Here is a 27,611-nt window from a genome sequence, read left to right on the forward strand (position 1 = left end):
GAAGGGAGCTCAACGGATGAACAGGGAGAGAAATAAGGGAAGGAAGAAAACCTCATCGACCTCCCAGACACAAAGAAGAAATAATAATGTTGCACGATAGCGGAAAATTGCCGCATTAAAAGTTTTCTCCTTCTCGAGGGGTTGCATGGCGAGAATCAGCGAGAAGGAGAGAAAGGGAAGAAGAGAAGGTACTCGAGAGAATGACGAGGAACGGACGCGGAGGGGAGATCGCTATTTGGCGGAATTGATATAAATTCAGAGTATTCCAACGACGTCAATGGGTATTACGGAACGAAAGTGATTCGCAGATATACGTATATATATCACCGCAAAACGCGTTTCATTTCTGCCAGAGACACCTGGAGACGAAGGGAGAAGAATAGGGACCAGTTATTGACCGTTCTCATGAATATTGTCACATTTGTCTCTTTGAATTCAGCGATTCTGGTTGAATTCGAAAATTCGAAGAGCTTACCAAGCGGAACGATGTGAGACTGTGAGCACAAACGTTTGAGACGATCTCGGCATAACTCGCGTTCCACAAATTTCGGGGTAAATGTATATTCGCGGTTGATGTTGCCGAACAATTTCACTCTGCCAGAGTGCGAGGATAAACTATAAATTCGAAAGCAAGTCTTTCACACAGTATCGAGTAGCAATAAAATTAATCTAACCATCTTTCGGTTTAAAATCTTGCTTCTCATGCACCGCATCACTTTATGCGACTACTACCAACGTAACTCCCCCCTCTCCAAAGTTCCCCCACATTTTCTTTACCGTTATTCTAGTTCTTTGGTGAAAATAAACAAGACGTCAATGCCCTCACGTCCAAGAAACTTGATGACCACTGCAAGCGAATAGCCTTGCTGACGCCGCCGCCGGCGTTGCTGCGCCTTCGGCGTCGAACGAACATCATAGACATTCGATAGCTGCTCGTTCGGATTCATGGAATATATATATTCAGCGCCATTATCGTGATGATCGTCGGATCGTCTTTGGACCCACGTCACATTCGAGTCGTGATCAGTACGGACAAGTAAGACATCAGAGGTACTAAGCCTCGGAGAGATTAATCAGTGCAATTATAGGATTAAGGGAAGTGGAGGCGAAGGCGGGGGCTGAGAGACGCATAGAGCGGGGAATAGGAGAAGTAGGAGGAATAGGAGGAATAGGAGGAATAAGAGGAACAGGAGGAGTAGGAGCAAGAGGGCAATAGAGAGGAAAATCGATCGGATCTCAGAGGGAGAGAGAGAGGCAGGGTAAAGGCCCCACGCTTTGATGCATAATCACTCGAGTTTCGCGAACCCTGCAGCACACCCGGTCGTAGCGTTTCCAAAGCACGTTTTGCTTCCAGCGGATGGTTATACATGGTGGTGAGTGTATATTTTCGAAATATATGCACGACGCGCTGCGGGTGCAGGGTTGGTATCATATACATGCATTTAGTAGGGTGTCGAGTTCAGCAGTAAATTCGACTAGGCATCCGTAACAGGCCTATGGTTTCCTGTAGCAAAACGCCGAGGTATGATGGAGTCTCGGAGGGATTTGACTACGAACTCAACACTTTGACTGAGTATGCAAATCCACACTCGTTTTCAGTGGATCCAGTAAGGATGAAGCCCACTGCAGAACCGTAAGCTTCCGTTGAAAGATACGCACGTGTGATTCGCCGAGTAGGTAGCGCTCACTGCGATGAACCCACTATTATATCTATACCCTCAACGTCAAGGGGTGGGAGCCTGGCCATCAATATATACGGGCGATGGGTAGACGATAGGTCAAGGGAGAAGATAGAATCGACTGTATCTATCGGATACATCGATACCAGAGATCGCAGACCTGGTATACGCACGAGAGAGAGAGAGAGAGGACGGATAAGGGTGAAGAGGAGCTAAAGGCAAATAAAAGACTTTGCGTCTAACGTTCCCCCGGGAGTGAGCCGAGGGGTGGTTCCCATGGCTGGACAGATCGCAGTTAGCCGATTCCAGCTCTCGTTTGTCGGTTAACTTTTTACATTACCCTGTTCGATCGAAACTTATTCCCCCTGTCTTGTGGCTTCTTTATTTTTTATATATTCTCGATTTTACCTTCTGACCTTCTAATTCCCCCCCGCCGTATATTTTTGTTTTATAACCTGCGCAAGATCTGCGACAAGACACCCCGGCAAGTGGCACTCTGAGTGTCAAGTTAAACGGAGTCGTGATGCTTTCTTATATACCAGCGAATCTTTAAGTCACTCATCGTTTGTGGAAAGAAAGTTCGAAGATATCGTGGTGAATTACACGAGTGAAAGCAGCGGCACCCATATTATAAAACCATCTCCTATTCTATATTGAACAAACAAATCAATAAATATTCCCATCGTGAACTTTGCCTTTACAACGGCGTCGACTATAAATCTTGGAACCGTCTTAAAACTTAATTCCTGCGGGAAACATTACCTAAACGGAGGGGGGGGGGCTAACCTAACCACGACCCTTCCTCGTATAAGCTGTCTTTCTTTCCTATTCTTTTACTCTTTCTCTCCACATCTTCCTCATTCTATCAACCCCGCCATGTGCATCGCTTCCCTTTCCAGGTTCACAAAAGCTTTTTGTACTCGACAGCGGAAAATGGGAACGAAAAAATTAAATATGTATATACATATACTGTACTTATATAGATATACACACACGCACACACAGATTACACACGGTTGCAATTGTATATACAAAAAGAAAGGTGACAAAGAAGCGGATTCTTCACAGTTTAGGACTTCTTGGCTTTTCACAATGCATGTATATCCAGGACTCGTATATACCATGTACTCGTAGGTATGTATGTACATATCTATGTATCTGGGCACCCTTTTGACTGCGGTGCTCACTGTTCGCAAATAATCCAAAGTGGTGCGTAAAGCGAACCCACGGCGCGACGTTCTTAGGCGTTTTAATCATCCAGCTAGGATTACGTTCAACACTGGCTCGTTTCGCGGATGAATGATTAACAACAGTCGAAGTGACGATAAGACCGAGGAGAAATGAACGACTCGAACGTTCGTTGTATTCCTGTAACCGTTGTAGATCAGTGAACGTTGAGCAACATGCAGGACAAATAAAAGAACGAGATGAACGAAATATTTTCGGCAGTCATAATCGGGAAGGACCTACAATGCCAACTTCTGAACACCAAGAAGATAAATTGAACACTTCACGTGTATCTACAGGTATGTGTGTGTGTGTGTGTGTGTGTGTATCGGGGTGGTTTTTTCAAAAGTTTTTTTTCCTTCTTACGTATCCTTCGAAAAGTTAGTTTTTAGCCTCGCACGAAGCTTCGTGAAACCCAAAGTCGGTAGCAAAATTCTAAAAGGTGACTCATCCGTTTTGAATTTTTCAATCAATCTAACCGAAATATCTCGAAAACTATACAAGTTGGGAAGCTGTTTTTGATTTCATTTAGTAGATAATCAGATTTTCTATACACCTAAATGTTCGTCTTGTATTCGATACGAACGTTCAAAGTAATACGAACGTGTTCATTCATTTATTCAATGCACTCAGCTATATATATAATGTTGTAATATTAAGTCTTCAGTTGATGTTTGAGAAGTGCATCCGACGACATTTTCATTATTAATTTAATCTCATAATTGATTAATTCATCAATTCATAATTGACAGTTTTAATTCAATATGAACTTTCAATTTAGGAGAATAAATTTCAGGGATGATACATTCTTGTATTATGGATCGTGATCTTTGGCTTGAATATAAATGTCCGAAAAGAAATAACGATTCACGTGCTACAACGTGTTTCTTCACAAATTCAAAAATATGTGAAAAATCAAATGAGCGCGATCTTCCACATAAACTGGAACGCTCATCCCTGCACAGAATCTTTCTTTTAACCTAAACAAACTTTTTAGGGTGTGCCATGATGGAAGATCGTGAATTATTTTTTTTATGAAACACCCTAATATATTGTATATAATATATATCTGAATGGGCAAATACGAACAGACTGCGACGACGTCATCGAAACGACTCGTAACGCAGATTAGGGGATAGAAGGGATGGATACGTATGTTTCATCTTCTTTGCTGGGCTTCGACCCTTTCGGGGCTTCGCCAGTGTCTTGCTCGTCCAAAACTACTGCGATTTTGCTAACTCGATTTGCTCAACAACTAACGGGATTTCGTACCAAGTGAAGTGAGAGGAGTGTTATAATAAGTTCTTCATGCAACACCAGTATGATTTACGCATATTTTTTTGTCTGTGTTTCGTACGTAAAGTAATAATTTCTGCGACAATACAAAAAATTTCACCTTTACGTCCTAGTACTAAAAAGTTCTCTATTTTATACTCCGTGGTGTAGAAACAAAAAAAAAACTTGGTCACCACCCTTTTGTTAGATGAAGTGTCGTGAGCACCATGCAGGCAGGCAGTCTTTTTCACGACGCGTATTTGCAATATCCGCTCGGCGTAAAAGGACCTACTTTGCGTCCTTCGTGGAAAATCTACTATTACACGTGTAAGATGATGCTCTTTCATCGGCCGACTGATAAATCGTAGTAAAAATGTCACCTTCGCGACAGACGAATTACATGTACACCTTCTCCATTTTTTTCCTTTACATTGTAACCAAGGGATAATAATCATCAACCGCCCCATCCTCAAATTACGCACTAATTAGCACGCAACGCATAAGCTTTAAATTTCTTACGACGAGCGAGAGACAGAGAAAAAGATTGAACGAGCAAATGGTAGACGAGTGAATACTTCAACGTCGTTGACTCACTGGCGAGGGCGGAAGGGCCTTTCTCCTTTGGGTGGAATGACGCGGATGGCGGAAGACCGACAGTGAAAGAGAAAGAAAGAAGTGTATAAAGTAAATGGTGGGTGGTGGGGTAGAGTAGAGGGCGGAGACCTAAGATTAATTAATGATATAATTAACGGGGACCATAATAAAAGGTCCCCTCCAAAGTTTATTCTCGTGGAAAGATTTTTAAGACGATACGACAGTTAGCAATATTAACAGAAACGAAGTACCCGAATACAGAGGAGAGGGAGGGGAAAACTAAAGTCTGACAAGGACTCTCAACACAGAGGGCGCTAGTTTTTGTTTTTTCATTCTTTCATTTTTCGCTTTCCAATTCTTGATTTCCATCCGAACTTCTCGGGTATCAATTCGAATCACGATGTAACCAGTGGCTTTCGGCTATGTAAAAATGTACTGGAAATACTGGAAATATATTATCCAGTAAAAACGAAGAATTCCCGATAATATATAAAAATGTGAGTAAGGTTCGAAGTAACGAAACTAACAAAGGCATGGAGAGAATGCGGCGAACGGAATAAAAGAGTAATGTAATCACTCAAATTAGTCAGCATTCGGTGTAATTACAAAGCAGCGGAGCCAGCGTCCGACCGTCGTACATAAATTTCTCGACGAATTACGCGCGCGATGTAATCTGTTTATTGATCCTTGTTGAGCTGAACACGAAAGCCACTCGCCGTTGGTGGAAATTGTCGTATATAATAACATCAACAGAAGTTGAAGGTATCGTCGTTACTTAGTTGTGGAATTACGTAAGGCCGGGAGTGGAGAAAGATTGGAAGAAACGAACAAACTATTACCAACAAAAAACATTTGCGAGTGAATGTCTCTTGTCCAATACTACGACGGATGGCAAAAACTTATGAAAAAACAAAAAAAAAAGAAAAAAAAAGGAAAAAGACCCGATGCGTACGTGATAAAACCAGTCCTTTCGTTCCAGTCGTGGAACGACGTGCTGTGCATTTTCTACATTGATACAATTATTGTTCGTTAATGCGCATATCCTACCAACCGTAGCCTTTGCTCAAGCCACTGAAATTTTATTGTTCCCCCCGAATACGTTAACGGCCGGAAAGCTGCAGATACGTAGTCCTGGATTTTTCCCTCGTACGTGCTCCACGATCACACACACACACGCACACACACTACGTATAGGTCGACAGACACAAACGCTTCTAGTTAAAAGCACGATATAACAAAGTTACGAAACGTATTCCGGGCTGCGCTCCCAATTACACCCGATTGGTAAAATGAAATTCGCCCTCGTTGCTGCTCCTTTATCACTCTCTCGCTCTCTCTGATTCCCCACTCCTTCCGTCCCAGTCTGTCTAAATTCGAATTTCGAAGCTCTGGCCGAAGCGAAACCACGACCTATTTTTCCACAAATTCGAACGGTATGTAACGCATTTTTGAAACAACATCACCGGTACGTAAGGACGGTGTCGGCGTTCAAACGGGCGTGGAAGCAATATTGAATCCGTATTCAAACATCACTCACAATCAAATTAATCCCAGGGATCCGCTAAGAGATTTTTAGAGCAGTGTAACTCGCAGAAGGCGAGTAAAAAGTAAGAAAATCGTAAAGTCTTGATCTTTCGTTTGGTAAAGAAAATCGATACATGTTCATAGGGAAAAAAGTTAATCTCGACTGCTTTGAAAGTATGTTTCCTCCCCATAGTTATTATATACCTCATTTCTTATAGGTATGACATACGTACGAGTGTTAACCAAGAGCAACGTCATTAATTTCAGCCACCCTTCATATATTTTTTTACTCTCCTCCTCCATCACCTTTTATTTCTGAAAGACTGTCCACCAATAATGAAATTTCCTCAAATTTTCCAGCCGAGAAAGCGATTTTCGTCTGAACCTAAGATTCAGTAAACTCAAGACCCGGAAGTCGATGCACGCTTAGTCTGATCTACAACCCTGGATAGAAGGGGAAAATAAAATGGGTCGATATAGTCACGTGAATAAATACTTGTAATAGTGACGAGAATCGATATAGACTACTTTTGTCGTCGGTAATTGCAAAGTAAGCGAACATGCCAACTGCTTAGGAGAGGGTACGCGTTAACCACGACACGAATCGCAGTGATCTCGTTGCGATGTTGTCCTTCATATTAAATCAAAGAGCTGGCCCGAAATCCGTAGCCTCAACTGATCATCGGGCAAGGGAGTGATACCTATGTAGGTACGTATATATTCAAGGGTTTGTTTGCAACATCCCAACCGGGGCGTCGAATCGGGCTTCCACAATCAGGAAGGAACTTCCGTTCGGCCGAGCAAGTCTGGTTTTGGTTATATACGCCGTTGGTGCGATCGGATCTTCGGTGGGATTGGTCAGAACAGAGGTAGGGTGGGTTAAGTTAGGTTGGATTAGATTAGGGATACTGCAGGTCTGCTTCGATGGGTCAGAGATTCGGAATCCGCGTTCCGTTCTCAGGCTCGCTTACACGAATGTACTGTGTTCGATGCGGTAAGATAAATTGCACGAAATTCATACGAAAAGTAAATGAATCTGGAGGTGAACACAAACGTCAACGAACCGCAGAACTTGGTGGACAGAGAGTATCTACCGTACCTGAATACGAGCATCCTCCTCCTCCAGTCTTAAATGAATTCATGATAAAACTATCAAGTCCCTCTAACGTGGACCGATTGTCCAACCGCATTCGGCCACACTTTGTCAGACATCATGGAAAAGGGAATACCAAACTGCGATCATCACAATGCTCGACGAAATTGTTTAAATATCGTTTAGACGAGCACGTGTTCACCATAATCGCGTTGTAAGAAATTCATGTTACAATTTCGGCAGAGTATCTTGTATTTAAGGAGCATTAAGGACTGACTCACCGGACTCCGATACCGAAGGGCTGCCCGCTGACCTGTCGGAATTTCTTGAGCTTGCGGTTGAGCTTGCAGAGGAAGCGGTGCCGACTGAGCACTCGGAGATGCTTCGCCTCTTCGAGAGCTGCAGGCTGGACGTGGACGTGGAGCTCGGCGAAGGGGCGCTAGAGCTTAAGGTCACGCCATGGTGATGACCGTGATGCCCGTGGTGCCCGTGGTGCCCGTTAGGGCGAAGGGAGTGCAGGTGACCCGGTTGCAGCGTCGTCAGCTGCTCGAGTCGCCGTCTCAGAAATCTGTGTTCCCGAGACAACTGTTCCTTGTGAACGGCGTGCTTTCGCTCCCGTTCTTCAAGGTTCTGCAAGCACGAAATTAAAACCAAACTCACAACTCACGTTAATCAATGAGAAAAAAAATTAAAAAATTAATAAAAGACCGACATCATTTCCGTTTTGTATGGGATAAATATTAGCTGTTTACCTACTCGTAAGTTTGAAAAATAAATCGATTCCTGACAAGTCATTTGCCTAACAAACTTTCCAACTTTTCCCGATTAACGGTAGGGAAATGTAATAAAATATAAACAATGACGTGTACACGTCTGGTGGATCATTAACGGGATTACGTATACTCGGGAATGGAAGAAGAAAAAAAAAAAAAAAGAACAAAGAATAAAAGAGAACATTAAAGAGGGACGACTCGGCGGCGTTGCTTTACTGCAAGTTGTGCCTCACGCACCGGAAGTTAACAGCCAGCGCCTTTTCCAGGTAGACGATTATCTGACGACTAGCGGCAGAAAACGGCTTGGCGTACCCGACACAATGCTAAATAGAGGAAACGAATTATCAATCAGCGATCAAGCAATTACTACCTTATACCCGTTGGTTGGCTTTGTATACGGCTACAGCTACGGCTACGGTCACGGGTGCACGGTTAAGGATCGAAGTGTGCGTTTTCGGACGCTTCAGTCGGCACCGAGGTCATCAGGCGGGATGGTAATATAATTGCAGGCTCGGGTGATCCTGGAGGACCACCTCTCGCTGTGTCTCGGGATCCTATAATGACCGCTTTGTAGGTCAATGAGCTTACGAGATAAGAAAAGGGTGAACGTTTCCGGGAATTGCCAGATCTCGATGCGATAACCATTAAGCAATCTAAGACAGATTGCCCGGCGATAATTTTAGTATTAATATTAATGTGCGAGCTTCGTTCGCAGGACCATGGAGTTATTTCACGGCGTTCCTCCCCTACAACACCCGCGGATCTCTTCTCCCCCAGATTCTTGGGTCCGTCTCGCCCTCGTGGCAATCAACAACTCATTACCAGTCACCACCCTCTTCACTCGCTTGTCCGTTGGGCTATTTCGTAATTCACGAAAAATTAAAACCCCTCCGTTGGATGCAAATTCTCATGCCTTCGTCCCAAACGGGGTTTTCAACGTGATACAAACGCAGATTAATTTCGACTGACAAATTTCAGAGTCGATTCGTATTTTTGGAGTTTACTTTTTATTATTATCAATGGTTAGTCGCGGATGATGGAGAAAAAAATATTACGTTTACATACGACGATTCTTCATTGTCGGATACTTTTAAAGATGCGGGGTATATTGTCTTGTTAATAAAAGCTGATCACTTCTAACCGTAAAAGGGGTTAGGAAAATTTTCAAGGACTAAAGTGAATAAAAACAGTTCTTATCATAGGATAATTGTCAATTTTTTAATTAATCGGAGGTGAGACGTGAGAAAAAAAAAAAAAAAGAAAAAAGAAGTAATTTCTCTGTCTGGTGTGGAGGACATTCTTCTAGGGTAGAGTCTCCGCGACGAAGGAAGGAAGGAGGGAAGGATAGCTACGAAGGGTAAAGAATACGAGGCAAAGGTTCGTCGATACCTACGCCGCCTACTCCACGGCTCATCCGAAACGCTGGTTGGGTTTCCGAAAAGATAGGCGATCGGACGTGACGGAGTACCTAAGATGGATCAATGACATGCTCTACTCGGGAATGTAATATCTCGCTGGTTCTATCTTCCCTCTTCCCTTCCTCCCGCTGGCTGTATTTCGATCCAAGGGAGCATCGAGAATGAGGGAATTTAACGGTGTTGGTGGCGACCCTTAGAATTTGAAATTGTCCGTTTTGTCCTAGCCTCGAGTTTCGATCGATTCACCCCCTCGCTCCGGCTCTTTAACGGTTTCACATTTTCCAAGCGCGTCTTCGGTCATTACCATCACTGTCTCAATTAAGACGGTGAAAACTGTTATTGGTAAGTGTTATTGTTATTTTAATTACTATTACAGTTACCGTTACTGTTATTATTGTTATCGAGGACCCTCGGCCTTATCCGCACAAGCTCACGATGAAAATGGTAGGAAGAAGAAGAGAGAAAGAAGTAGTGATAAAAACACAAAACAATAAAAAAAATAAAAAAACAGGGAAGTAAGTGCAACCCCCGCAGTCTCGTAACCTAATTAAGTTCTCTTCTTTTTTAGTCATTCATTTGTCATTCTTTATTGACCCTTGAACGGTTGACTCTTTTCGCAAGTGTACCTCTTTCACAAATTATATCATAAAGTCTACGTTGTGCGCCGAGTCACGGCTACAGTGCTAAATGATTTGTGAAGACTAAAAAATAAAAATTATGACCCGGCGAGATTTTCTGTTCTTGAACGAATGAAAGACTCGCTCAGCTAGAGAAATACGATGTAACATCAGATTATGTATTTATAATCGAATTACAGAAACCTACCGTCAATTTACGCTGGGCTACTATTAGATTATCAGATTGATCAGCGATTCACGCAGTGATGTCAACTACGAATTGTAGAGTAAGAATCAAAACATCCTAAAGAAGAGTTCTTATTATTTTCTTCTCCTCATTCCGATTCAGACGTTTTTAATTTTGCTCGTCGACTGCAGCGAGTCTCGTTATTTCCATCTTCTCATTCTCTCTCGTTCTCATTTTCTATCCCCGCATTAAAACGGTGTGTGAGAATTTGCATCTACCAAATAGTAAAAATGAAAAGTAGACTTGCACGGTGTCTGGGGCTGAAGTCTGGATGGGGGAGGGTTGGGAAGGGGATGAAGCAAGGGATAGATACCGAAGTGTATAATACAGCTAGACATTGAAAAGTTTCTATATAAGGTTGATATCGCGTCGAATTTTACAACGAAGATAAGGGTATTAAAGCTACTCACGGTTTGCCTCGTAAACCTCTCGGTCTTCCATATCACATTCCTCGATCCGCTGACCCTCTAAAGTCTAGAGCCAAGACATGTGCTGCCATTTTGGCAAAGCCAAAAGATGAACATTGCTAGACCGGCGTTCGCGAGAATTCTCAAGTTCGCTTCGCCCGTCTTCCATCAAATGTTAATAAATATATTCGTGTGCCTTTTTCAGTTACGAATAAAACAAATGCAGTTTGCGCGGGGTGATCTTTCATCCTTTCGCTCCTGCTCATAATTGATATAACAAAGTTTTTCAAACTCCCGATTCAGGTGCATAAACCTGGTTGTTCAGGCTTTCGTTCAAAACTGCAGGACGAAGTTTGAAACCGCTGCTAAGAAGAAAAATTGAAAAATAAAAAGAGCGGAACAAAAGACGAAAAAAGATACCAACTTCCAGTACACTAACTTATACTGCATATACTTGGATATATACGTATACAGTGTACATATACGTAGGTTACACCGCACCACTGCAGTAATTCTCTCTTTCCTCCATCTCTCTTTCTCTTTACTACCACTTTTTCATCTTCCACCTGCATTCCGACGGGAACGAACCAAGGAAAGAACAACAGCTATTCTCATTCTATTTGAATTTATTTTTCGCCTCGAAAGTCCCCCTCGCCTCCTGTCACCGTTCCACGTCTGAAAGATCTAAGCCCCGTAACAAGGGGACGAGGAGAGGGGCATGAACGAAAGGAGAAGGAAATGAGGAGGTAGAAGACGAAGCGAGAAACGGTCGAGGATGAAGACGAAGAGGAAGAGGAAGAGGAAAAGAGCTTGCGAGAGCTGGCGCATATTTTCCTGACAATTAAACACAATCGTCGCTAAGCGGCAGCCGAGCTAAATATCCTCTCGCTTCGGGAGAGGGGAAATCCTGAAGAGAAGAGGATCCTTACGATTATACGGAATTCTGAATTGATTGTGAGAAAACTCTGGCTCAATAACCAGAGCGTCGTTCCCTATTGCGCATGTATAAACGAAAAGTAAAGTAAAATGAAATACAAAAACCGATTTATTCCTTTCCTTATACAGCCAAGAATAAAAAAAAAAAAAAAAAAGAGAGAATTATACGAGATGCGCGAGTAATCGATTAACAAAAAGGTAAAAATAAAATAAAACCAGCGACTGCTGCACAATTGATAAGGGAAGAAGCAAAGGAGAGAAAAGACAAATGGCAAAGCTGAGAGGACTGATTGTGAGGGGAGGCCGCGGATTCGATGATTATACAATCGAATGACTGATTCAGCTCGAGCAAAGAAAGACCCGATCACCTCTCGCTTGTTACACTTCACTCAATCTGTCATCCACGTTGTGCTATACGGACCCTGTGCTCCATGCCGACTTCCTCGAACTGAATTGCAAATTGCACGATGACAGGCCGCGCGATTTATCAGACTAATTTCAGGGCTCCACCTCCCGAAATGAGCACAGAGTTGAATCCACATTGGAATCAACGGGATTCAGGATCAACGTGATGTTCAGTTTTCCTATTAGAACCAGAAAATTGGTGTGTTTGTTATACTGCTCTTGTTTCTAGACAACAAATTTCGAGTTACCGTATATAATATAGTGAGGAGAGACATAACTGGACATCTTCTCTTATTTATAACAAAATTTGGTAACGTTCCCGGTCCTCTTTCTTCCCTTTGGCTACTTCGGTACTCACTACTGCCACGTCATGGGTTCAGTTTTAAACGCGAGTGGCTCGTTCGCACATTTCGAGGTATAAACGCAAGCGCATTACTACGGTTAGACGCATATGCGTAAGGTAAATACGCAGTTGCTGCGGACCTGCATCAAAGGAATATACGAGCTGCGAGGAACTCATTACGGATGAAGAAAAAAAAAAAATCTCCATTTCCATCGCAAGAGTTGGTAACTTCGCGGGGTCGACAATGCTCGAGATAGTGAATCTCCTCGCGACTCTCACGCGTCCTACTAGGTACTACACATTACAGAGCTCTAGCTACCGTACAACTTGTGTGCAACGTACATGCACACAGTGGTTGCGCGTAACGTGTAAAGATGTGTATAATAGCGGTGTAAGAGCTGACTTTTGTGGGCTTGTGACGCGTATAAGCAGCGAGAGGAATACGGACGGAGGGTAAGTAAGAGTAAGATTCGCGTGGCTGCGTCGGCGCATTTAGGTAATGAATATTCCGTTGTCTCCGCCGGCATATCGCGTCCGCTTCGAGTTGGAACAAAATCTCTGGTAATTTAGGTACGCCCGGGAGAACGCGAAGTTCCTCTACAAAGGGGCTCTCTCTCTCTCTCTCTCCCTCTCCCTCCTCGAAAAAGGAAGTAGTGATAGACGGTAGGGGGGGGGGGGGGGGGGGGGGTGAGAGGGAAGGGGTGAGGGGTAAGAGACGAGGGTTCGAAGGAGGAGGTGAAGGTGTCGCGACAAAGAGGCTTCGTAGCACAATGCCTGCGCGCAGTTAGCAAATTGCAGCTTACTGCAGGCGAGAACTGCGCCAAGTTCCCACTTTTTTTCATCATTCGTCAACAAGCTCGCAGCGTCCGCCTGTCCATATCCTTATTCCTGATTGGCAGGTGCTGTTTGTTTATGTTAGTTAGAAGAATATTCCCAGCCTCAGTTGGGCGATGCTTCAAATTCTCGCGAATTTTCAACCGTACGTTATTATAATTATAGGGATACGTATAAGCTTGAAAAAATATATATAGAAAATAGCAGAAGTTACAAGCACAGCCTGTACAATATATGTATAAGATAAAGAAGTAACTCACCTTGATAAACCGTTTCGCTTTCGTGAGAAGGCCTAGGGTGGTGTGCCTCGAGGTTTCGGGGCCTAGCGGGACCAGTACTTTCAACTTTTCCAGACAGTTCCGTAGATGGGCCCGCCTGCGACAAAAATATCGAAAAAGAGTTCTTTCACTTTCAAAGGTTGGTTACAATTTTCCGAGTGGTGTCGACGACCTTTCGCGACTCGAGTATCTCTCGAGAGGACTTAGAATCGGGGGCTAGATACAGATTACGGGGGAAGGCAATGCACGCACTATACATATACATATACGTGTAACATGCTTTATTTATACGTGCCGTGTCTGCGGTATACGGATATTATTGTACATATTCATACACACATTTTCATCGGGCGAAGAGAAATAGATAATATGAAACGTACCGTGTCGCGTCGCAATACTCGGTATAGCAGATTAAACGTGACAGTGACAGCGATACGTCTGACACGACCAAATTTTCAAGTTTCGTCTACTCACTCCGATCCCTAGTACTTTCAAAACTCTGTCCTCTCGGTTTAGAACGCGTGGCAGTAGATATCAGGAACGTGAGCGAAAGTAAGGCGAGAATAAAGAAGAAACGTAAGTAGATACAAGAGTTGGAAGAGCGAAGCAAAGCAGTGTCAAACGAGAAAAAGTAGGCAACGCGTAAAATTTTCCAGGCAACATTTGGTAGCCGAATAACCAGCAGACAACGTGCGGGCAGGCAAGCGAACAGGCGAAGCCCATTTCATCCTTTCCGATTGAATCACCCGCGAGCACAATGACGATGACGCGAGGGAAACACTCGCCACGGCAAACGGGCAAAGTGCCGAATAAAATATCAGATAGACCTGGGTAGGTAGGCCTTCGCTCCCCCCCAGAAACACGGTCGAAAACCCCCTGCAGGGGGATTGAATCGCGCGGGCGGACTCGCTCCGGTAATGGACCTATTGTCGCGAAACAATCAACCACTGGCAATTGCTCCGCTGCGACAGTTAATGTTCCCGCAGGTACACACCCGACCGCGACGATGTGTCACGTCCAACAATACTATACGTCTATACCCGTGTTTACGCCCCCTGCCCCTTGGTCAACTTCGTCGCGTACGCGTACATGTACCGCTACGGGTTCACGTATTCGCCTTATCCACCATCGACGCTTTTGAATGTGGTTGCGAAACGATACGTCGCGTATTTTTCGAATTTATCCTCAACGTCGAGATGTATTTGTCAGATATTCAAAACTTTACTTTCCTAAATAACAAACGTTAAGATGGTGTTTGTTGGAATTTAATTTCTGTTCATAGGAAATTGGAGATCGTCTCAAACCAGTCACGACACGTAATACCAATTTTATGTCGTCAACGATTCATCATCTTTAAATTTCTCGATGAGGTGTTGAAGAGTACAAGAACAACTTACAGATAATTTAAGTAACTGCGAAACGGTATCTGATCAATCCAACTTATTTCCTGGTAATTTTGAAATAAATTTCGGTAAAAAAAAAATTCCTCTCCGACTCTGTAGAGTAGATGAAAACCGTATTGTGGATTCCGAAATACTTGGGATATGAATTTCCACAAGTGTAAATACTCAATAATGCGGCGAGATTCCGAAAAGGGATCGCCTCGGATCGGCGTGACAGGCGCGAGGAATATCGAACGACGTCGAACGACTTGGCAGGAAGGAGTATGGAAATAAAGGGATTCCAGTTATCGACTCGCACGGACCATTAGGTAGGCGATCCCTCCGCCCCTCGGCCTTCTTTCTTTCGCAGTACCCTCCTCCACCTCGGGGGTGGTAAAATAAATCTGTGCCTCGAAGTGAAAACGACACGTGACATTTCATTTTCTTCTTCTTGCTTTTTTTTGCCACCTTTCTCAATCGAGTTTCATACAGAAGGATTTCAAGCGAGCAGGGTAAACTCCTTTCTCTTGTATAGTAATATGACTTCCCTTAAGGGATGTGTGAAATACACCATTGAAAGGAGATATTTTGAATGATGTTAAAATTATGTTCGATTAATCACGCCCTACGACTGCTCAACGTTATAGCGAGGAACACGTTATTATACGGAGGATTTACGTGCAAGCGATTGACTTTCTATAGAATTTTATTGCTATCCGATGGGGGAGGATTTCCGGGTATTATTCGATGCCGCATCATCGAATGAAATCGGCTGATCAGCAAAAGAAGACCCGTGTTTTTTTTTTTTATACGACCATGAATGAAGAACCAACTCACTAAGAGAGTGACGCTCGGTGATAACGGGAGCAGTATTGCCTATTGTACCGAAACATGAATGTCGCGTTGAAGTTTTATTGCTAGTAGCGGCTACAACGCGATCCCTGACGGGTCTCTGCCTGTGTCTAGATGTAGATGTATTAACTGACACCGCAAAGCTTAGGCCCTACTGCGTTGTACGTGATGAATAACCAAACATCTATAGGCACGAGTGACAAAATATACTTTCCAGAAGTTAACCGACGTGTACAAAGTGAAATTTCATTCTCATCCGGATACTTTTAACACTAAAAATTGATAACTTTCATACATCGGTTTCCAAAAACCGTCAAGTTTTTCATTATACCTTAGCCCTTGTCTCGGAGAGCTAATACCGAGGATGTTTACATCGGTAATATCGAAAGAGAGTTATTAAACAAGTTCGGGAAGTATGCGGAGAATCTCGGGGAAAGATGTTCGGAACGAGTTTGTTGATTCAAAAAGTCGAGGCGAAGTCTTTCCTTCCTCGAATCGTGGCAAGATAACATCGTTTAAAACCGCACGTTCGCCATTGCTTTCGCCGAATTCATGCGACAACTTTCCTCGTTTTTCACCACTCTCGTAGTAACCGTGGTTTTTAATATCGCGTCGATCATCCCCGCACGATTATTCTGGTCCCTCGCCTTGGGGCTCTGCTTGAAAGCCAACCGAGACCGTCGTTGTCGCACGCAAGCACGTTCGCGTAGTTACGCGAATATTCTGCGCCGTGGTTGAACGAAGAAGGAATGATAAGGAGGAGAGGAAAATGGTCGTTATAAACTGCAAATCCCAACAGAGCTGGCCGAGTAAGCTGCCCGAGGGACGCGGAGGACAGCGCTTGGAACCAACTAACAATAAAACTAACGAAAGCCGGCCAAAGTGGACTTTGAACGAAACGCGATAAAGCTCGTACTGTTCCAGTTTGATTATTAAAAGATGGACGTCCTACCACTGCAGGTAAAGGTACGTTTCTTTACGAAGAAAAATTTAGCGGGTAGACCTTTTGCTTCCTCGGCGACCGGCGTTGCACGTTCAGCGGAACGGCTCAAGTCAAGGATATAACACGCAGTCCGAAGGGAATAGCTTACCAAGCTGATATCGATTACCAATCGAGCTGCGATTAACTCGCTCAATCACATCCTTGTGCTGATTTTCATCCTCATCCTCATCCTCATCCTCATCCTCATCCTCATCCTCATCCCTATCCTAGTCTTCGTCCTCGTCCTCGTCCTCGTAAGTAGTCGTCCTCTTCCATCCCGTTCTCCTCCTGATTCTCGTCGACTGCCGGTGACCAGAACGAAGACAAGTTTCCGCGCTTACGGCGCTAAGAGAGAACTTGGCCGGTCGAAGGGCGGAGGATGGGGAAAGTAAAGGGAGGGCGAGGGCGAGGTTGGCACACGTGCTAGACGGGTTTGAATAGTTACGAAATTAGTCGGTAATTTGCTCAAAGTTTCGAGGGAGGTGGAGTTGCATAGTCGAATGCAGAAGTGCACGCCATTCGCCTAGCTAGCTCGCCTATTTGCCGGGTTCGGACGAAGAAGGTGAAGATGAAGAGAAAGAGGAAGAGAGATAGAGAAGCGAGTAAGATCGGAGGATGAGGCAGCTCTTGAGATAACCACGAGTTCAAACTTTTCCCACCGCCTTGCTCCTCCTTCGCTTCCGTTTCTCTCGTCTTTGATGCATCGAACAAGGATTGGGATTATACCATTTTTCATTCATCCATTTGGCCGTAAATCTTGACAACATTCAAATTCTCTTGTTTTTCACCCTGGAGGTGCGTTCTTTTTCCACTGACGCGTTTGCCTCAATGGCTGAGAAGAACTGAGGAGGTAACAAAAAAATCCGTAGAACAACCAAAAAACCCGGAGATGATGTTTCTTTTGCTTCTCATTTCTTCAACTCATGTAGATATACTTGATTCAAAGAAACCTTTGAGGCAACTTTTCTTTTCATAAGGTCCCTGGATTCCATATAGCTCTACTCAAATGTTTGCGTAAAACTTGTATGAAGGATATTTCTTCATCTTCTAAAATTAACGTTCCGAGTATCCCATCTACCATTGTGAATTGCATTCCCTTATTTAACGGTGGTATGTTTTTGAGTGACTTGAGCCTTCACTCGGTCCACAAATATACCAAATATCCGTAACTCGTGAGAAGTATTAATACATAAGAATCCCGGATTGCGAATAAAGTTTCAAAGAAGATTTTTCAACCGTCTACTCATATTTTTAAGTACAAAAGTTACATGCGTGATGACAAGGATCAAGGTAAAAATGGGTTAAGAAATGTTTGCTCGATATTTTCATATAAAGCTTTCAATGGCGAAGAAACGTGCAGCAAAAGAAAGTACGTGGAAGACTTTTGACATACGGGAAGAAATGAGAGAATATCAAGGGAAGTGCGAGGTTGGCTATAACGAACCCGCATAGTTGAAAATATTATCCCAACTCTGCTCGCAGAGATTGTCGGCACGCAGCACGCACTCATTCCAATTACTGAGTATCTTCGGCAACGAATTTACCTCGAAAATTAACTCACCCCGTTCCTCCGCTGATCAGCAGGTAGTATGAACTACGCAAAAGCCACCCCCCTCCGTCGAACTCCGTACTCCACGCGACTTTCATCGACCCCGAGGCAACGGATAATCGTTTTGCCCGCGTTGGAATCCCAAGAATAGCAACCAACGACAACGCCAGCGATAACAGTAATATAACGATCGACGGAATCGCGCGTGACCGTTCGTTCACACGATACGTACACATAACTTGGCGTGCTCTGCGGCTTTCTCTGCATGCCTTCTACATTTTCTCAACAACAATCATACTGGCCAAAGAAAAAAAAAATGAATTCAAGTCTATAGATTGCAAAGCTGTTAGAGCCGGCGGAACCCCTCGAATGTTCTGATAATCTTCTTGGAGCGGGGGGGGGGGATAGAAGGAAAGGTAACGATAGAGATGAAGGTTGGAGAAAGAGACGATTAGAATTACCCCTAGGTTCGCTTAATTAAACTACGGGCGAGTGGCGCGGCGCCTGGCGCCCTGTCAGCTATCTTCCGGTTTGTGGTCCGGAAGCGGGACCTATAGGCGTCTGGAAGTTGCTTCTGTTCCTGATTAGAAGACGAGCGTCAGGCAGGGATCCGGGTGGGATCCCTACCTCGATTTGCCTGTTTTCCCGTTTTCCCGTTCCCCGGGTAACCCGACATTGTCGTCGACAAGTACGAGGGTCTCACCGAAGCAAGATCTCTACACGGATAGGAGGCCGACGAGGAGGAGGAGGATCCTCGAGGACCGCAACCGGAATACCGAGATCCCTGCAGCACCTGCAGGTGTGTAAGATCCTTGCCGTGTACGGCAGCCGTGGGCTGCGTGGGAGAAAAGCGAGCCGCCACCGTGCAGAATTCCAATCAGGCTGATTAATTATCGCGGTGTGTTTAATTACAATTAGTGAGATTGCCAACCGAGCCCGCGCGTTTCGGTCGCGCCCTACCTGCGATATATAACCACGCCACGCGCCTCCCTAGCGCAATGACACTATTAATCTCACCCCCATTCTCCCCGCACTCCACCAGGAAGGTGACAGCAGACAACTGCGTCCTCTGCGACAAAGGTGAGACCTGGAAACTTCAATTCCGCCTTCTGACGTACGATCAATCCTCGATATTCAGCTGGTATACAGTCACTACCTCGGTTCTTTCGTTTACTGCTACGGTACTCAAGGTTTGCTATTTTTACAATATCTGTCACTTGGTCAGGTGATTTCACAAGTTTATAACTTGTAAAGGAAGAAAATAAAAAATGAAGTATAAATTCTACGAAACGTTCAATTTTATCAGAATCGGTGAGCTAAAAAAGATATTGAATTCACGATTCAATGTGTCGCGGGCGGTGTTTTCTGTTCGTTGAAACGGTCGTTCGTTCGGTGACGGGTTTCGAAACGTTAATTAAAACTGCAACCATATCGCCAGCACGAACGTCACCCGGAAAATTTTGAAAAGAATGTTGAATGCCACGGTTGAGGTACTTTTTAACGACAATCAACACCACGAGGAAAGGTGCAGGGTAGAACGGTAGATCGAGCAGCGTTAGCAAACGAGAGAAATCTATTGCAAAATTTGTACCGAACAGACAAATAAACAAAAAAACAGAGGGACGAGAAAGCGAGTTAATAAAATCGCGGTAAAATGACTCGCCCGATCAGAGACCTACGTCGTTTAATTTACAATTATTCGAGCAATCGACATATCGCACAAATCAATCAATAGGTGAGAACGAAACCTAATTTGATGGAAGTTCACAAGGAGTTCATCTGAGAGATAGAATTTAGACCGCACGTACTTAGAATTTCACGATACATACAAAATACATACAGAGAAAATGGACAGGAACGAGTCACGAGATGAAAACATCTTGGCGAATCTACTGAACGTACGCACGCGTGAAATCGTTGAGGATTTAAGGATCACTTATATCCGCGAGAAAATCGGGTCAATTTAATCAGCGAACAAGAAGACCTTACGCCTCCCGACTGCCGAGTCCCGCGACCGCTTGCCGTCCACTTCTGACCTTTCACCTTTGACCTTTGCGCTCTACCACACTCTCGGTGGAACAGGTGTCGTAGTGAAAAAGGGCCGGATATCAACTTCCCGTTTTCCGGTACTGATGTTGATGTCGGTTCCGTGCAAATCAGCAACGGTTATCCCGTAGATCACAGCCCATTCGGAACCAACCCAGAGAACCGCATGGGTATCCTACAGAGCGGACGAAACGAAATGAATCCTATTAGGTGAGAAACTTTTCACCAGGGTTTTGCCTGCGCTTGCTGCCACTGACCGCATTTCGTGTCTTTCGCGCAACGAAACTGCAGTCCGCTATGTAAACTGCAATCTGTATAAGTTTGAATCGTTAATTAACCGCCATGCTAGCGAGATCACCACATATTTACAAAAGCTTTTCACCAACACTACGGTGATGACGGGGCTCTGAGTGTGAGTGTTTAATTTTATTTTGTCCACTTCCATTCTCCTTTCCGTTTTCAGCAACACTTTTCAACTGCACCGCACGACTCGATAGGAAAAGAGAAGCTAATCAAAGCCGGCACCACTTTGGCAGCTAGCTAAAACGAATCAAGAGAGGAAGAGAGAGAGAGAGAATGAAAACGTAAAAAGGAAAGAACTTGTGGAACAACTGTGGCCACTTAATGTCACCGTAATGCCGGCACACGTACCGTGTAATTTCCGCGTTTCTTGCATCATACACTCAACCACCTTCGTTCGTTCGTCTCACGCAGACGTCGCATCGTCAAGAACCGCGATTCAACCGATCCTTGAGCGAAGCCTAATCTAATATTCACCCCCAACGCGATCCGATTAAATCCTTCGAAACATGAATGAACGAGGTTGCCTGTTCAGCTGTTCGAGGGTTGCGTAGTGTACTTTATTATATACTTTTGGTTTTTTTCACGAACGCAACACAACACGGGCGAACGAGGAGTTGCAAAGATACGACGAGAAGTATTACACGCCGTGCTGTACACCGAGGCTGTGTCCGTAACTTGTTTCATACTCACGAGGCTGCCTACTAGGAACAACCTGCAGCACAGCAAAAGCAGAAGCACCAGCAGCAGCCTGCGGGACGACTAATAGGGTTATTTACTACGTCCGGTCTAAACACAGGGAGCATATAACATAGCTCGGGAAATACGCAGAGAAATGCGAAACGTTACCGCGGCGACAGTTTGGTCTCTCCGCTGCCTGCTTTCCGTCGGCTTCCCTCGGTAAGTATATTAGGGTTCAGCCATGTGTACAGGGTGGCCCTCGGAACAAAGCGAGGCTTTGTTCAAAATCCGAAAACTCTCTCCGACGCGTGTTGCCCCGCGGTATCCGCGGTGGTCACATTTTAGAGTGAACGTTTCAATTTCCAATGATGCTCCGTGCGAGTTTCATAATTGAATCGAACGTCTTCACTTTCGGTCGAGACATTGCTGGGAAAACTGGATTGAAAAGTTCCTGTAAATCAGCCCGAGCTGATCAAATCTGGAACCCAGAAAACCGTTTGGTCCCATGGAACGAAAGGTAGGTAATAGGTACAGAATATTGAATACAACACAACACCTTTTAAGGATTTCGCATTTTTCTTGTCAAACGTAGCGTTGTTGACGACGAGTTCTTCGAAGACCATCTCGATTCCCAGGCCTACCCGTTCAACGTACGTTAGAGTATATTTATAGTACGTAGTTTGAAATCTCGGTTCTTTCCCCCCTTTGAAACAAGATCGGAGGAAGAGAGGCTACCCAGAGTAGACACTGTGCTCGAGCACACGTAATCAAAAGTTATTGGCTCTCGAAAGAAACGCGACTTCTTTTTCTTATTTTCCCACCGCACGCGCTCTCGTACGAACACGTGTAACATACCTAATAGAGCGTCGTAGGAATCATACGCACCGGTGTGTCTATTCGGCCGAGGAGAGCATTGGTGCAAAAACCTCGAGACTGCAGAGCACGGACAGCCTGCGGATGAAAGGCCATTCTCCCGATACGGGCCAATCGCATTGTACGGAATGTGCCGAGCCACATCGTTGAAAATACTGCATACTTTTTGCTCGCGGCTCCTTGTCATTTTATTTATTTATTTATTTTTTTCAATCTTGATCCTCTTTCGCAAAACTGAAGCACAGAGTGAACAGGACAGCTGCAGCGGTTGATTTGGAACTCAAGTCGTCGTAGCTGTGAGAGCAGAACACCGGTAGCGGAGTCACGTCCTGCAGATATGACTGATTTCCGGCAAGTTTATGGTGCTTGCGCTGGGAATAGTTGGGATTTATTTTCGAGATTTAAGTCCCTGTCCTTGTGTATGTACTTTTCAACTCTTTCCCCTCCCGCTATCTTCCTTCGCTCCCTCTCCCTCCCTCTCTCCTTCTCTTCTTCCACAGTTTGATAGTTTTGAAAGAGATTTATCGCCTTCTGCACGGTGCGGAAGGATGCATCAAACGAATGCAGCTGGGTTGAACCATTCCTCCTCCCTCGAGTTGCTCTCTTCTTTCTTTTCTATGTTCACTTTTCCCTATCTCTCCAGCTCAATCTTTTCCACGTTTCCTAACCTCCGATGATTTACCACTGCAAAGAGAACAACTTCGCCCATGGGATAAAGTACTAGAAATTTGTTCAACGCTACCAATAGCCGTTATAATCGCGTTTTTCATTTTAATATGTATGTGGTAAAGCAACTGTCAAATAAGAACCTGCAATCAGGAATTCGATTTAGCCTAGACTTTGGAGATTGTAAGACATCATTTTTTCTAGTTCTCTTCTCGAGCATTAGGACCTGTTATAGTTTCTTTCGTATCGTGAAAAACTCTGCTTTCTAAGCAGCTCCGCTGGGGTGTGCTTTGTAGGACCAAAGTATATTTGGTACCTATCTTTGAAAGAAATCTTAGAATCGATTATATTTTTTTCTCCCCTTTTCTTTTTCTGCGTATTTCCAAATTTAACTTCACTTGTTATTAACGCGTGTCGTGAGGTAAGCATAAGACCACATATTTGCAATTTCTTAGGTTGAGAAAGTAAACCTTTGATCGGGTAAACTTTACCGGAGATGGAAAGCAGCCAGAGATGTTAGAAGACACGATAAGAAAATGATGAATATTTCTTATAATAAGGCAGGAAGAATCAGGGTAGGAGTAGAACTCGAAAATTCACGTGTATATATTCAGTAAAAAAAAGTTTTTTCCTCCAACCCGCACGATAAAACATCAAGATTTAAGGACGATTTTCAGTGAATTCCCGTAAATGTATAGAACTTTTCTCAGCGGATGACTTTCCGGGACTTCCTGGAAAGAAATGGGAGAGGCAAATAAAAGAGGCCAAAAATCATGCGATCCGTTTTGGGGTTCCGGAGTTTTCGGGAGGGGTTGTAACGGAATTGCACTCGTAAAATCGGCGTTTCGATGCCCCCACGCACCGGACGGAGGGTGAAACCTGCAGCGAAGAGAAAAACATACGTGGCGCTGAAACTTTTGAATATTTTCATAGCGTAGGTATATAGGATGAATGGGTCTGTAAAGTTTCCGGTGTTTGCTCGTAGGTACACGTCAATTTCGAAGTGCCGTTCTCTTTGCCTCCCTCGCCCTGCGCTTCATCCTCCTCCTCCTCCTCGTCCTCCTCCTCATTCTCCACCTTACGTATAAATAAGGTGTGATCAGCTTTCTACCGCGAAGCGAAAACTCGCATGGGCTGTGGTACGAGGAAGCAGCTGCGATTAAAAAGACATTTTCATCTGGCACAAACTCTCGATCATTACTTGACGACAAAAAGCTTTGGCCGTGTAACAATCGCGATTAGCGGCGTACATGCATACGTTATACCTACATAGAACAGCGTTGTGTTCACTAAGATGATATCAAGAAAATAATACTGCAATTGATTTTAATGTGTGAATTATACCTAGGCAATGATGTACTCGACGCGAGGAAGAAGAGAATGAAAAAAGTGGGAGCCACCCAAAGCTTACAGTTCATCATTTTCCGCAGATGTTTCGTCGCGGTACGACAGACAGAATGTAGGACAGCTTCGTTTCATCTCGCGGATTGCGGTGAACCGCGTCGACGAGTAATTAGAATTAAAGAGAAGCGTGATTCCTCGGAGACAATGAGAGGAGCTAATTGGCAATATCCTGCCGCACCGCTATGTCCCTCGTCCACATGCATGCATATGTATACTTGTATACATGATAACGTACCATCCCCTCCTCTCTCTCTCTCTCTCTCACTCCCCATTTACATAACAGCCGCAACAGGCTGCATTATTCCTAAGCAATTTATAATTATTGCAAAACTTGGTCACCTGACGTCGCGCGTTCCAAAACCTCGGCGGCAATATCGCTCAACCTGTATACCTATATGCATATACTCGCCTTTCCGTACAGTCAGCCAAGTTCGCGAAGTTATTCACTCTGACTATTGAAGTAATTTTTCATTCCTACAATTTTATATTTCCAGCAATATGGAAGCCAAGAAAAGATTGTCAATTTTTTCACTTTCAATCTCTCGCAAGATTCACTGCGTTATTACATTATCAAGTAAATTTCGTATATCTTGTACATTTTACAGTTCCACCGCACTCAGCAGCCACGAATTATTTACCCCACATTCGATGAAACCTACATAAGTGCATTTTTCCCAGCAACAGTTTTGTGCGACGATTACTTGCAAGATGCACGCGTATATTGTGTACATCTGCATAAATACTTGTACGTAATAATGTCTGGAAAAAAATGTGAACAAAAAACATAACGAAAGATAAACATTTCCCTCGATAGCAATCCAACGATAAAAAATATTTCCCTCAACTTTCATCGGCGACAAATACTTGTACGTGGGTCACATCGTACGTATACATGAAACAGGTATAGCGCAATGGTGTGATAATCCGCGTGATCGAGCTTCTTTTTCAAACAATTGAGACGATCAATTTTTAGTTCTCGTTTTTCTTCTTCGTCGTCGCGGGGAAAAAGTTATAATATCCTTCAATATTGACTCAGGTCAGGAAAAGTAGTATAAACAGTCTCTTCGTTTCATCGGCAATCCTTCCTGAAATTGAGTTCGAAAATTGAACGAAGGTTCGGAGTTTTCCGCGAGTTTGCGAGAATCGGCAAAAGACACGGGGACCAAACGGGACCCGCTAGTGGTCAAAAGGGTTTCCCGAGAGACTTGATGGACCACATTCTTCCTAGCCGGCGAATCATTCGCTTGCACCTGCAGACGGACGGCGATCGTTTCACGGGTAACCCGGGGGCATTCTAGCTTCTAGGGATACCGCGGAATTTCCGCCATATTCTGATAACGTCTGAAACTCCTCCAGCGCTCACCCATCCGCAAGACTATAGTATAGAATCTATACTGTTCGCGCAGGTGAACTGAACAAATTTATAACTCTTAAATCGAGGGTGCTGCAGGAGAGAAAATTGCAGAAAACCGTCGCGAGGCATTCGAGTTTTATATTTCTGATTCGTTCCGTCTCGTTTACTTGGCTTTTCTTTTTCGTTCCTGTATTCAATCGGCATTGAAGTCGGTCTTTGGTTTACAGCGAATCAATATTCGAGAGAAGTGGAATAATATAATCCATTCTTGTTTGTAGCGAGTTGAAGCTCGTTGCAAGCGAGGCACCAAGAGGTACGGAATGGGAACTAACTCTCTTTGGAGAAGAGGGAGAGGAAGAAGTGCAGGGGTATTACGGTGGAAGGGAACAATTGCCGGCATCTGGCCCGCCGCCTTGTTAGACTCTGCATATTATATCCGGCGGTGGCGCTGCCGAGTCTGCGAAAGTGTTTGTCGCGCGTCTCTTGCCAACCGGCGAGATGGGTAAAGCCGGGATTTTTGTCAAGCACGACGTCCCGGAATTTGATATTTCGCGATTTACATTTTCGCTCTTCGTTTTCCTCGGCGAACATTCGTCCGCTATCCACGTGGAAACGGATGAAGCGAGAGAAAGAGAGAGACAGAGAGACAGGAGGGTAGAAACCAGTCGCATTTCAATTGAATAACACTGAGAGAAGCAATGTCGGAGATTCCACTATTTAAGTGTACTAGAAACACCCGACCATTCGCAGAGTTGATTTGAGCATTTTACACAGTAAAATCGACCATTTTCTATTCAGACGTTGTGCTCTTTGCACGTGCACAAATATGACGTTCCGGCGACAAAAGTGACACAACTCAAAAATTGGTATTCAGTAGTTAATAACCGGCGAAATCACTCGACAAATGAATTGTAATCTATTTCCATCACCGTGTTGATCATTCTTCGGAACAAAAAGGCGATTAAACGATTCCTCGTCTTGAACTATCCAGCTAGTAACGTGAGAAACCCGGATCGGTGGAAGTAAGATGGAACGGAATTGAGGAAAGAGGAATCGTCACTGATCCACCATTTTTCGATCAGTATTCCTTCGATGCGAACGAATGCTCTTGGGAATTTACGAATTTAACCTTTGCGCGGTGGAGTGGCGGCCTAGGTTGGTTTCGAGTCGTGACGACACACGGCGACCGGTGGCGCGGATGTAACACGTACCAACATTTTTCTCTTCACCGGACTTGGATACATCGGCGAGAGTCACAGGCCCATCTTGGCCCGCAGGTCAATTCGACTCTTCGTCTTACACGTATGTTGCGCATTTGTGATAACACGGCTCCGTTTTGCACCTACGCTCCATTCATTTGTTTCATCGTCTATTTCTTCCGTGTTCTAATCTCTGCCGAAGCAATTTTTTTTTTGTTTTTTTTTAGTGGAAACTTGTGCCTAATCAGCCGAAAACATTCTCAACACTGAAACACGGTCACAGTCATGATCCCAACAAGTCCCACCACCCTGAAAGAAGATACTAATTTTTATACATACATACATGCGATATACATATTCGCACCCTGGAACTCGCAATTCCCCGTAGAAACACATGTCCCAGCCCTTCTCTCGATGTCCAACTGTTCATATCAAGTATGGACTATCACGTGACCGATAGTTATTATCTTCAAACGTATTAATTATAGGGACTTACGATTATACATTTAAAAGTGTATCAACGTTAAATTGAAGATTATCCTTCTACCGAAGATGCTACCGAATGCATCATGCCGATAAGAGTGGCGAGGCTGCCTGCGACCCCCGAATGCAGTTTTATCAAAGGATAATCATTCCTCTATTTTGAGCATCGAGTGTCGAAGAGCTTGTTAAG

At 44.2% G+C, this 27,611-nt stretch overlaps 1 protein-coding gene across 2 annotated transcripts in view; it reads right to left on the minus strand.

The window, feature by feature from the left end:
* LOC124222359 (MAX dimerization protein) overlaps positions 1–27,611 on the minus strand; it is a 126,265-nt gene that overhangs the window by 33,474 nt on the left and 65,180 nt on the right. For both annotated transcript variants that reach the window (XM_046633205.2, XM_046633204.2), the window contains exons 4-5: positions 13,633–13,747; positions 7,674–8,022 (exon numbers count right to left, since the gene is read on the minus strand). In XM_046633205.2, coding sequence (XP_046489161.1) covers positions 7,674–8,022; positions 13,633–13,747 — 464 coding nt within the window. The remainder of the gene's footprint in view (positions 1–7,673; positions 8,023–13,632; positions 13,748–27,611) is intronic.

The sequence above is a fragment of the Neodiprion pinetum genome, chromosome 6 (assembly GCF_021155775.2).
Source record: "Neodiprion pinetum isolate iyNeoPine1 chromosome 6, iyNeoPine1.2, whole genome shotgun sequence".
NCBI lineage: Eukaryota > Metazoa > Arthropoda > Insecta > Hymenoptera > Diprionidae > Neodiprion > Neodiprion pinetum.